The sequence below is a fragment of the Schistocerca nitens genome, chromosome 11, assembly GCF_023898315.1.
Source record: "Schistocerca nitens isolate TAMUIC-IGC-003100 chromosome 11, iqSchNite1.1, whole genome shotgun sequence".
Lineage (NCBI taxonomy): Eukaryota > Metazoa > Arthropoda > Insecta > Orthoptera > Acrididae > Schistocerca > Schistocerca nitens.
The window spans coordinates 47146557-47160482 of record NC_064624.1 but is presented as its reverse complement, the minus strand read 5'-3'; the positions used below and the strand labels follow the sequence as shown (position 1 = coordinate 47160482).

Genomic DNA, 13926 nt, shown 5'->3' with positions numbered 1-13926 from the left:
GTACAGGAGAAGATAATGATGAACCAGCAAATGACCAAGATGCCGCTCAATCCGATGAAGCAATGTTTTGTACACCATAATTTGTTATTTTTCAGCTATTTCAGCAATAGAACATGTTGTGTTCAGTGGATAATATATGAATAACTTGAACTATACTGCCTGGGTAACAATGAAGTCTTAAATGTTTTTGAAATTTTGTTAAAGAGAGAGGTGCTTCTTTATTCCAGGCTATATTACAAAGAATTAATTTCCAATAAGGATGAATGTATCTTAAGTGGGTGCACCATGAATAGCCCAAAGTATTTCGCATGGATAGGTGAAGATTTTCCAGTCCAGTTGTTAGGAATTATAATTTTCATTCACAACATATTTTTAAATATATATTTTATTAATGCAAACTATGCAGCAAGGGTAGCTGATCTTCACCATTTCTAAGATGTATTCAGAGAAGCTGTTTCTGCTTTTTTTGTTGCAGTAAGATGCAAATGATTACAAAGTATGTATATTGCATATGGTAATTACTTTCTTCATTTAACTAATTTATAATTATTTTAAAAATTGGGTTGTCTCTTAGAGTTCTTGAGAACATTTCATGATTTCCTGAACCTATATGTTTTATCCACTTCAAAACATATTTATGTCCATGTTAGTTGTTTCCAAAACGAAGCATGTCCTCTTGTACTTTCCAAGTCATCATGTCCAATAAACATCCGCTATTATTTATGAAAAATAACAATGTATTTTATAGCAGGTACGCCACATGTGTTTGAAACAGTGTTTGACCCTGAATTTGTTTTATATAGATTTTTAATTTCAGTATAAAGTGATCTAATAGTTTTTTCAGCTTTCTTCTCTTTCAGTTAACAAGAATATGTTCAGGTTTGGAACTTACAGTGTCTTCATAGGAAAGAGGGAAGAGAGATTAGGGTGAAAATTCACATGTACCATGAGACTGTTTCCCCTCACTTGTTATAGAGAAATATCAGGATGGGGAATGGATAGTACTGGTTTAACTAGGCATGCAATTCACAGTGATGTCTAGAGGATACACACAGTTGTAGATGCCAGTAGTAACAAAATGATGCCAAATATACCTCTATTTTTGTAATCGGACTTCATTATATCATGTACGGCCAGTGTGCAAGTAAAGTCACTTTCAAGTAGAAATTCGAGATTTCGGACATTTGCATAATTTATTCATCGTCTTCTCCCGACCACGAGGATGCTGAAAATCGTTGAAAGTTCTAGTTTCTGCAGAAGGGTGATACATTTTGAACGCCAAGAGAATTTAACGAGACAGCGTTAAACTGCAGACAGAATTGGTCATACAAGAATAAAGTGTGTTACGTTTCTGCTTCAATGTGATCTATTTAGGCCTGTATGATACGTCTATTGTAATGCTATTGCGCCATGCTGATTTAGCTTATGGTGATTCTTTCTGATTTCCACAGGCAGGTAAAATCGTCTATCATACAACTCAGAGCACTGAAACATTATCTCTCTCCCCCTCCCTTCTTCTCTCTCTCTCCGTTAATATCTTCTCACAAGATGTAAGAGTAATGCAGCTTTCAGTTATTAAATAGTGTTACTGATTTGCTTTACTTCATCTGCTATGGCCACTGTTTGTGAATGCAGTGTGTCATTACTGCCATACAATTAAATAAATTCCCATAGCAGCATTAAAAAATTAGGAAGTTACTTGTTCATTCTTGAAACCTTTGGACACTTTTAGAGCACTGTCCTCAATGACAATATCAAATGCATAAAAGTTATCTCAATGTTGACAGCTCCCACTATCATTTAGTGTACTGCATTATTTTAATGACAGTCATCTTGGCTTTTATCACATAGTATGAACAATTAGTCTCCAGTTAGAAAGCTCTGTAGTCCATATCCCTTCATAGTACTGGAACTAACAGTTTCTAGACTGCCAATCACTTTCTTGACGATTATTTAATGATGGCCACTGATTTTTTTCACGTTGCTTATTTAGTGCTGATAATGGCAGACAGAAAAAAATACAAGGGTGTTGTTTACATTTCCTTGAAATGTCACACTTCCTTGTGTAGAACTCTCTCATTAGATCTTGCCTCATCTCGTTGTTTGCAGCTTAGTATTGCAGTAAATCTCACTTTTCACTAATAATGCAACATATGTTTTCAGTGCATAAACTATTTATCTCTGTGGTTTAAATGACTGGAATCATCCCTCCACTACTTTTTGTCCATTTAATTTTCTCCTTTTCTTCCACAACTTACGAGTTGTTGTGCGTGTCGTTTTTGTCTGTGTAGTATTACTCGAACAGAATAAATTTCCAGGACTTGCCAGAAAGAAAATAGTATATGAAATACTTTATTAACATTTTGGATAAAGGAAACGGCATCTGCGGACAGATTTATTTATCCTCCCCAAGAAGCTGGTTGTACAATGATAACACACACACACACACACACACACACACACACACACACACACACGCACGCACACACACACACAATTGGCAATCCCCATTAAGCATGTGCTAAAACCATAGCAACTGGACAGTCCTTTTCCAGTCTTCTGTGGATACATCCGATAGCCTGTTTTGAGACTGCAGTCCATAGTGAACACGTCGGAACCCGTGTAGTGAAGACTACACACAAACAAAGCTTCATATCTGAAGTATTGGTCGATCGTTGACAGCATTAAATTCGCTTTTGTTCTGCAGAGTCACTGAGTCGGGATATCTGTGCATTTGGGAGACGGATGTGTGCAATGGACAGTGGGTGACATCAGGCACTTGGCAGCTGGTGGTAGACTCCTGACATTTCGGTGTGGCTATCAGGCTCTTGACGCTTTACCACACCTGGCACTTCTGTTTCGGGTTCATGTGGCAGCCAGGTGGACACTCGAAGTCCTTGGCAAACTCGGGCTGGTTGCTGAATGGGCCCAGTATGCGAAAGCGGCTCGGTGGGTGAACGTCAGTCAAGATGCTCTGGCGCATCTGCTCAACACGGTACCTGTGAATGAAATGGAGCAGAAACAGCCATTTTTATTTCTTGGTGCTTACTTGCTCAAATGAGGACTAAAAACTAACACTCTTCAACTGAGAGAACTGAGAGAATTTAAATACTGGCAGTAAAATTTAAAAAAAAGGTATGATAGCAGTTTTTAAGTAACAGGATTTTATCTCTCATTTTTATTATAGAGATCATCATAGAATTAAATTTATTCATATATAAATAATTTTACAAATTGACGGATCATCATAACAACACAAATAATTAACTTGTCCACAAGCTTGCGCATGCTACACATGTGAAACACATACACAATGTGATGAAAAGTATACAGTCACCCTCGGAAACATACGTTTTTCATATTAGGCGCATTGTGCTGCGACCTACTCCCAGGTATTCCATATCAGCGACCTCAGTAGCCATCAGACATTGTGAGAGAGTAGAATGGGGCGCACTGCAGAACTCATGGACTTCGGTCAGGTGATTGGGTGTCACTGGTGTCCACACTCCTAAACATCCCTAGGTCCACTGTTTCCAATGTAACAGTGAGTTGGAAACGTGAAGGAACACATACAGCACAAAAGTGTACAGGCCGACCTTGTCTGTGGACTGACAGAGACCGCCGACAGTTGAAGAAGGTTGCCACACAGGAATACCAGACTGCATCGGGATCCACTGCAAGTACTATAACGGTTAGGCTGGAGGTGAGAAAACTTGGATTTCGTGGTTGAGCGGCAGCTCATAAGCCACACATCACGCCGGTAAATGCCAAACGAAGGCTCACTTGGTGTAAGGAGCATAAACATTGGATGATTCATCAGTGGAAAAACGTTGTGGAGTGACGAATCACGGTATACAATGTGGTGATCCGATGGCGGTGTTTGGATATGGCGAATGCCCGATGAATGTCATCTGCGAGCGTCTGTAGTGCCAAGAGTAAAATTCGAAGGCGGTGGTGTTGTGGTGTGGTCGTGTTTTTGATAAAGGAGGCTTGCACCCTTTGTTGTGGCACTATCACAGCACAGGCCTACATTGATGTTTTAAGCACCTTCCCACTGTTGAAGAGCAATTCGGGGATGGCGACTGCATCATGCATCACGATCGGGCACCTGTTCATAATTCACGGCCTGTGGTGGATTGGTTACATGACAATAACATCTCTGTAATGGACTGGCCTGCACAGAGTCCTGACGTGAATCCTATAGAACACCTTTTGGATGTTTTGGAACGCCGAGTTCGTTCCAGGCCTCTCCGAAGTGCAGCACTCTGTGAATATTGGGCTGCCATTCCCCAAGAAACCTTCTACTGCCTGATTGAACGTATGTCTGCGAGAGTGGAAGCTGTCATCAAGCCTAAGGGTGGGTCATCACCATATTGAACCAGCATTACGAATGGAAGGCGCCACAAACCTGTAAGTCATTTTCAGCCAGGTGTCTGGATACTCTTGACCACATAATGTACATGCAACACACATGCATTAATACCTACAGACTGACTGTAAAAAAATACATGTGCACAAACACACATATACACTGCTAAACGTACATGAATAAATGCATATATACACATATTCATACACATACACAAACACACAGTGCACAGATGCACTCACACTGTGAAAATGGACATACTCATACATATGAAGTGCAACATACATACGTACTGTAGAAACATATAAACCACACAATCATATATGTGTTTTTTTGTTCTTTAAATTGAAAACTGGTTTGATGCAGCTCTCTATCTCAGTCTATCCAGTGCAAACTTCTTCACCTCTGCATAACTACTGCGGCCTACATCCTCATGACCCTGCTTACTATTTTCGATCATTTCCTCCTTGCTACATTTGGTTATTTGTAAGTACCTCAAGGACTTCACAACATGACAGTGGAAAATCTACAAGATGTACAGAAAAATGACCAACATTAATCGACAGAGCATCTCTTGAAGCATCGTTATGGAGGAGTAGCACTTTGGAGGGAAGCTTGTCACAAGATGTAGATAAGGAGTCTGCCCAATATTGCTGCACTGAATTAGTTCACACGTGCAGATAGGAAACCCACTGAACAAATTTTCGAAGCAGGCTACTGTTGTGCCATTGTAGGCAGTTTGTGTCAGTGAGTTCAGTGAATTTCAGGCATGTAATGATGTTCACCATGACACGAATTGTCGCCATACTAAGACCCCGCAGTGTGAATTAAAAAACTGGAGAGATGCTCTATCCATTGATGTGTCTCTGTTTTCTGTATGCCCTGCAGTTTTGAAGCAGTTGTCTTCTGAAATCCTGAAAGACGTTATGAAGAAACATCTGTTGTATATCCACACTCTTCAAACTATTATGAAGTGCGTGGCAGTGGGTACACACTTATTGGACCTTGTATTATAGTTTCACCCCATTCCATTGATGTATGGAGTATGGGTAAAATGACTGCTTAAACTCCTCTATGCATATTGTTAATAATTTTATCTTGTCTTTTGTGTCCTTATACTAGCAATATGTAGGAGGTAGTAGTATATTCCTAGATTCATCAGTTAAAATTGCTTCATTACTGTTGTGACTTATAAATCAAGAGTTCATAGTATCCTATGACTAAAGTAACAGTAACAGTAACAATCTCATAAATCAAGAGTTCATAGTATCCTATGACTAAAGTAACAGTGATTGTTTTCTAAACGTTTGAAGCATGTGGTAAATCTTTGCATTGCTTTGATATCTTATCAAGACCTGACGAATATTTATGCAGTTTCTAGACAGTACTACAGCGAAAGGTGTTACCTGTGGAAAGTGTGAGGTTACTACAAATACTGTCTGACATGTCATTAATAGACAACATAAACAGCAAGGATTCCAAGATAATTTCCTTGAGCATTCCCCAAGTTACTTCTACATCTATTGATTACGCCCCGTCCAAGATAATTTGTTCCTTTTTTACTACCTAGCGAAGCCACTTCAGCCATTTGCAGTGACTCCATTTTCAATTGCTATGAATTGCCAGTACTGTTGCACTAACACAGAAATAGAATGCACTGAGTGAGTGTCAGGGATGGGACCCCTCTACTGACTTCGAGCACCAGGCCTGTGCGACGGACACCCAGAACATCTGCCGTGGAGAGAGGCTGGGCAGTGCGGGCAGCCTCAGTTCTGGCTGGCCGGTGCGGCGCTCCAGGGCGAGGTAGGCGCGGTACGCCTCCTTGATGCCGCCATTGTCTGCGATGTTCTCCCCCTGTGTGATGAGCCCATTCAGCTGCAACATGACACACCGCTATCAATCATCGTCACTCACCACCATCATTTGCTTCTGCTTGTAGTCTTCTGCTGGTTACCTATGTACATGATTGCGAAAACAGAGTGAAATGAAGGAGAGTGCATGCTCCGTTGTATCCAATAGCATATGTATTGAAGAACACGTTTTTACTGAGCTAAATTGTACAGAATTACAGAATTTATAGCGGCCAAATTATGTGGGATTCGTAAAGTAAAATCCCTGAGATGTGAAGTACACTCATCAGAATGGCGATCAACCAAATGAGAAAACTCAAATGTCCCAGATAAAATGAATCTTCACAAGTATGTTTAGTATTCAAATGAATCAGAAAAAATTATCATGTGACATCCACTTTCACTGAAATGATTAGTCGAGTGGGGTAGTCAGATAAGATGCATCCTGACTGGCACAGCCATAAGTAAAGTGGGACCACTCAAAAGTATTAGATATCGTGCATCTGAATTGGAGTACTTACTAGTAAAATGGGGCAGTCAACTATTTCAAATCATACGCATCTGCATCTGCATGTTGACTGGTCAGGTAGGCCAGATAAGGTGTCTCTTCATCAGAGTGGCAATGAATCAAATGGGCCAGTTGACTGCAGCACGGAGTGGCCGCGTGGTTCGAGGCGCCATGTCACGGATTGTGACCCCCCCCCCCCTCCCACTGAAGGTTTGAGTCCTCTCTCGGGCATTGGTGTGTGTGTGTGTGTGTGTGTGTGTGTGTGTGTGTGTGTGTGTGTGTATGTGTTGTTCTTAAAATAAGTTAGCTAAGGTAAAGTGTAAGTCTAGCGACCAATGACCTCAGTAGTTTGGTCCTTTAGGAATTCACACACATCTGAAAATTTTTTTGACCAGTCCTCCATAGTGTATGAAATCCATCGTCACTGAAATAATTGGTGAAATGGGAGAATTCAGTATGGGAGGTGCATTTCATCAGAATGGTAGTTAGCAAATTAGGCCTACAGCTGCGTCAGGTTAGATGTGCACCTTCAGAATGTGATTAGTCAAATTAGCTGTATGATGTGAATCTTCATCCAGATTGTGATTACTGAAACAGGAGAAACCAAGGCTTATTGTGTTCAAGAATGGGACGAGTATGGCTACTGTTTTCTTTAAAGAGGAGGGTGAGCAATATTTTCAGAGAAGGAGGCGCTAGGCCAGACCAGCAGGTTTACTCACGTGCATGCCTGTCTGCTTATCAGTGAGATTCCCGTACTGTGAGATGATGCAGCGTGCCTTCTTAAGAAACTTGTCACGAGTCACAGGGTCCCACCAGTCCACCACGTTACCATCCTTGTCATACCGACGACCCTGAAGATGGTTGAAACATTAAAGCTGTGTTAAAAATACTTATAATATAGCAATTTTTTCTAGATTCTTAGCCATCTACATTGTTTTGCCCTCCTTCCCAGTTCCATTCCTGAACAATTGGCAAGCCTTCATATGAGTTGCAGTCTTGCAATTTTTCTTTCATGGTTTTACTGCCAGTTATGCATAGGATGAAGGGACAGCCGGCCGAAGTGGCCGCGCGGTTCTGGCGCTGCAGTCTGGAACCGCGAGACCGCTACGGTCGCAGGTTCGAATCCTGCCTCGGGCATGGATGTGTGTGGTGTCCTTAGGTTAGTTAGGTTTAACTAGTTCTAAGTTCTAGGGGACTAATGACCTCAGCAGTTGAGTCCCATAGTGCTCAGAGCCATTTGAACCATTTGAATGAAGGGACATATTGGTTGATCCTTATAGGAACATACGGTCGTGGTAATCTTGCACAAATCCCACTGGTACTGGAGGAGCATCTTTGTGATGTCTTCCTACTTCCTAAACAAATCTGTGACAAAATTCACTGCTCTTCTTTGTATCTTTTCCATTGCCTCTAACTATCTTGTCTGGGACAGGTTCTAGAATGAGAAGCAACGCTAAAGCATTGATCAAACTAAGGTTTGAATAACTGTCTTTATGGATGGACTACATTGCATGTGGCCTTCTTCCAATATCTCCCAGTGTCATCCACTGTGGAGTAGCACTAGGAATAACTTCTTTGATTAATAGTCAAAATGTTTGGGATCCGATTTTGGGTTGCCCTCCCTCCCACACTGATTAAATTTTTAACAAAAGTCTTGTACAATAACAGTTGAAGGCTGCCAACAGCTTTGTTAAAGAGTGCTGAGGAATGGACAGAGTCTCAAGCTACCCTCTTGTACTTGGAGTGGGAAACTGGTACCAAAACACAGAATCTACTATAAATCAATTCAAATTATATGAGAGACTAATATTAGAAAGACTGCTACCACTCACAGAATAAAAACTCATAGCTCAACAAGCAGGTTTCAGACCTTGAAAGGACGACACAAGCCAGATTTTACACCTTACAGAATACATTGAGGAAGGATATCAAAATAAATGAAGCACAAGAGTTGCTCTGATGGATCTGTCTGCTGATTACCATAGGATTTTGCTGGCCAAGCTGTTCTACAATTCCAAAAATCAGCATTTTATTCAAGTTATTTAGTCAGTTCTCGAGTTGATCAAGAGAAAGGTAGACATAGAAATCAATGTAGTTATATGCCTTGGGAAAATGAGCTGGAACCAATTTTATTTGATTTGTACAAAAAATACCACTAATTCCCAGTAATTAAAATTATTTCAATACAACAGTCTAGGTTGAAGTAAATTTAACGTAATTTTATCAATTGCTGCTTTCTTAAGGACGATGTTCCCAAAAATTTTTCATTCTCAGTAAGATTTAGCATTCCCTCCCTATGCATATGATCATGTTCTTCCTGCACAGGATAAAAATGTTTAGCCTGTTGCTGAGAAACTAACACGGACCTTCTCTATCACATCAATTTGTTACAAACAAAATGCATTGAGACTAAATGTTTTAAAAGTATGTGCATTTTATTCAAGATCTAGATTGACAATATAGGAACTCATAATATATTGGAAGGGCAGTTGGAATACACAGACACTCCTAAATATGTAGGAGTATTAGTGGCAAAGCAATGAGGTTTCTCGGAGAAATAGTACATTGGACATGGACATTCATCATGAACACATGTTATCCTCAAGGACCTAAATCAAGTCAAAAATCATGTAGCCATCATGCAACCATATTGGATATGTTCAAAATATCCAAATGACCAGAATTGTGTAAATGAAATAGCCAAAAAGTATGTGGCCCCAGAGCTGCCATCTTGGCCTTACTAAAAGTATTCAGACGATCTGAATGGTGTAAATGAAACAAATGATCAGTATATACCCTGGTGATATTTGCGCATGATTGTTTAAAACTCACAGTGTGAAGTGGACGTGTTGTGAACAGGGGCATGCTTTGTCATTAGAACCACAGTTTTGTCAAGACACTAAATATTAAAAAGTAAATGCGTTTCATCTAACAAAGGGAGATCACAACACTGGGTTCACAGATTTACTTCAAGCTTTGTGCATCTGTAGCAGGCCATTAAAACAACATCGTGTGCAAGTAGTAATGTGCACTGCTCTGGCAATTCTGAGAACATTGCAAGAGAAGTTTTAAGATTGTATTTTGTAACTGATGTATATGTGCCACCTGGTAGAGTTCATGGTGGTGGTTCATGGTGCTGGCACGGTAACGCAGTGTGTTCAGTCAGAGAGTAGGCTGCTCCCTGCAATAAACAAAACTGAGTCAATGAGCTTCACCAGGTGTCATGGGACGTCCGTAACAAACAAATACAATGAACATGAAAAAACAAAATGAAATTTAAAAAAGGTGGTTAGCATTTGAGCTCTATAAGATGAGCCTGTGTGAGGTGACAGTTCGATTCATCCTCAAACTTAAATTTTAATTTAGATTTTTTCGTCACTGGTCATATTACTTAACATATATGTCATTTGAGAGGTAATATAATTTTTAAAAAGTCACGTGTATTTGCATGAAGTTTTAGTGAATATAATGTTTTCTACTACCTACCATTTTTCGTTAAATTTAATTATTAGAAGAAACATATTTTTAACTATCGACAAGTAAATGAAATGCATTGAGTTTTCCTGAAAATGTATGCCTGTCATGATTTGTGAAGTCCTATATACACTCAATCTAGTAAGGTAACTGGAACTACTTTGCACATTGTTACTTCGAGGAGTGGACACGAAGCCAGGTCTCATTTGGCAGTTAACCTGCGTAGTGGTGAGACATTACTAATGTAGCAACAACGAATAGTGAAAGTGCAAATTTTTTGAATATCATGGAACTTAAACTGGAACTTCTAACATAAATGTTTCAGTGGGAGTCCACATGTCACCTCATACACGTTTGTCTTATGAAGCTACACACTAACCACTTGACCACCATTAACTCTAACAGCAAGCACCTATGCACAGATACATCCATAATATAATTCTCTGAATTGCCAGAGTAGTGCACCTTACTACTTGCACGTTATGTTGTTTTACTGGCCTACTAGAGACATACTAAGCTTTAAGTAAATCTGTGATCTCAACGTCTTGTAAGATCTAAACTGGCAATATAGATACTCATAATACACTGAAGAACCAAAGAAACGGATACACCTGCCTAATATCGTGTAGGGCCCCTGTGAGCACGCAGAAGTGCCGCAACACGACATGGCTGCTGGAGGGAATTGACACCATGAATCCTACAGGGTTGTCCATAAATTGCAAGGCATCCCAGATATGCTCAATAAGGTTCATGTCTGGAGAATTGGTGGCCGGAAGAACGTTCCTGAAGCCACTCTGTAGCAATTCTGGATGTGTGGGGTGTCGCATTGTCCTGCTGGAATTGTCCGAGTCCGTCGGAATGCACAATGGACATGAATGAATGCAGGTAATCAGACTGGATGATTATGTATGTGTCACCTGTCACAGTCATATCTACACATATGAGGCGTGTCATATCACTCCAACTTCAAATGCCCCACACCATTACAGAACGCCGGCCAGTCTGGCCGAGAGGTTCTAGGCACTTCAGTCTGGAACCGTGCAACCGCTATGGTCGCATGTTCGAATCCTGCCTCAGGCATGGATGTGTGTGAGGTCCTTAGGTTAGTTAGGTTTAAGTAGTTCTAAGTTCTTTGGGACTGACGACCTCAGAAGTTAAGTCCTATAGTGCTCAGAGCCATTTGAAGCCATTACAGAGCCTCCATCAGCTTGAGCAGTCCCCAGCTGACATGCAGAATGCATGGATACATGAGGTTGTCTCCCTACCCGTACATGTCCATCTGCTCGATACAACTGGAAACGAGTGTCGTCTGACCAGGCAAGATGTTTCCAGTCATCAACAGTCCAATGTCGGTGTTGACCAGCCCAGGTGAGGTGTAAAGCTTTGTGTCATGCAGTCATCAAGGGTTCACGAGTGGTCCTTCAGCTCCTAAAGCCCATATCAATGATGTTTCATTGAATAATTCACACATTGACACTTGTTGATGGCCGAGCATTGAAATCTGCAGCAACTTGCGGAAGGGCTGCACTTCTATTAAACTGAACAATTTTCTTCAGTCGTTGTTGGTCCCATTCTTGCAAGACTTTTTTCTTGTCACAGCGAGGTCGGCTATTTGATGTTTTACTGGATTCCTGATATTCACAGTACACTAGTGAAATGGTTGTGCAGGAAAATCCGCACTTCATGTTTACCTCGGTGATGCTGTGTCTCATTGCTTGTGTGTCGTCTACAACACCACGTTCAAACTCACTTACTCTTGATAAGCTGCCATTGTAGCAGAAGTAACCGATCTAACGACTGCTCCAGACACTTCTTGTCTTGTATAGGCGTTGCCGAGAGCAGTACGGTATTCTGCCTGTTTACATATCTCTGTATTTGAATTCATATGCCTATACCAGTTTCTTTGGCGCTTCATTGTATACTAGGAGGGCAGCTGGACACACAGACACTCATAAATATTTAGGAGTTTTAGTAGAAAGGCAATGGGGTTTCTGGGACAAATATGACATCATGAATGCATGAGCACACACACACACACACACACACACACACACACACACACACACACACACACACATATTTAGACATTTAGACCTCCGTGTCGAATTCCAGTTATTACCAGCATTTAAACCAAAGAATTCTCTCACAGCCCTGTAATGCAGCGATTATTAGAATGTAAGAGGCAATCTGCATCTTGTTCTCTGCACCCACCCCCACTATTGGCAATGAGCAAAGGTATATCTTTGTACCACACTTGGTGCAAGGCGTAATGGACTGCCAAGTTAAATATTTACAAATCTAAATTGACTGTATTGTTGTTCTATAATTGTACAAAAGACATGTTAGCTAAAATATTACTCTGAACAGGCAAGTTAGTGATAGTTGACAGTTCCTTCTATGACTAAATGAGGCTACGTAACTGGCAGCACAAAAAAAAACTTTCACTACCTGACAAAGCACCGTTTTGGGGAGAGGTGGGAAGATAAAGCATCATGTTCTAAACGAGAAAAACATAACTGGTGCTTTTGACTGGCTAATATAGCCTTTTTCTTATGATTTATATCTTGGGATTACCTGTTTTTATTTTCCATGATGTAAAAAAGCGAACTTTTGAGGAAGGCTGCAACATTAGTTATTGGAACTGTGGTACCAACTGACTCTAAAAAAGCTTACATACAGGATTTCCACAAGCAATTACTAAATAATAGGACATTTATCCATCTGTGTCTCATTTTTTGACACTTTAGCGCAACAATGTATACTAAAATCGGCTCGTGTTGATGAGATCTTTAATGCAGTGTATCTCTTAAACTGCATAATTTCCTAATACACAAGTATTACACAAAAATCCGCCAAATATCTTTGTAAACACAGTTCTATTTGCTTCTGTCATATATTGTCACACAGTGAAACGTACATGACACTTTGACGAAATAACATAATGAACAGTAGTTTTAACATCTCAATTTAATACACATTCAGTGACACAGGGACAGGTTGTTACACCACAGCAAGTAGCATCAAAGAGGTTGTAGCGAATTACCCCCGCCCGATGTAATTGTATATTCGATTACAGACAGCATGAAACAACTAACGCCAATGAAACTGCAATGAACTGCCTCATATGTCACAAACTTATTGATTTTATTATACAAATCATCTCTGTTATCATTTATGAGAAACGTTTGCATATTTCTTGGTTAAAGAATATACTATTACCTGTAAACTATATGGAAATCGTTAACACAGATACCAAAAGGACAACATTAGTCTTATATGAAATCTTTGGAAACATATTTTTGCCAATCCAGGACCTCATTCTCTACAATGCTGTGAAATATAGGTATTGTCGGAATGGGATTGGTTCTCAAGAATAATGTATTTCTCTGGTTTTAAGAAAAATAAGCAATTTATTGGACAAACTGAAACCGATCCCTGTTACAAAAATTGCTCCTCTCAGTACTACTAATGCATTATGTGCATGAAATGGCAAACTGATAATATCTATGTAATAAAAAAAGCAAACTAGACTATTTGTCAAAAACAATGAATAAAAAGAAAGAATACAGACTGCTTCTGGATAAAAGAGCAATCCATTCCACATGTGCAAACAAGAGCTTCAAATCAGTTTCAACAAAAATCTGAATACAACTGCAACGAACACAAGCCACCAGCATTTACTGTAAATACTACTGGAATGTGACCATACATTGAGTACTCGCCGA

The 13926-nt window shown here is 40.0% G+C and overlaps 1 protein-coding gene across 4 annotated transcripts in view; it reads right to left on the bottom strand.

The window, feature by feature from the left end:
• Positions 1–2321: 2321 nt before the first annotated feature.
• Positions 2322–13926, bottom strand: part of LOC126212971 (neprilysin-2-like) — a 245010-nt gene continuing 233405 nt past the window's right edge. For 3 of the 4 annotated variants that reach the window (XM_049940505.1, XM_049940502.1, XM_049940503.1), the window contains 3 exons: positions 7447–7578; positions 6063–6244; positions 2322–2999 (listed from right to left, as the gene is read on the bottom strand). In XM_049940505.1, the coding sequence (XP_049796462.1) occupies positions 2837–2999; positions 6063–6244; positions 7447–7578 (477 nt within the window). In that variant the 3' untranslated portion in view covers positions 2322–2836. Of the gene's footprint in view, positions 3000–6010; positions 6245–7446; positions 7579–13926 lie in introns of all 4 variants that reach the window. The other variant, XM_049940504.1, reaches the window with a different exon arrangement.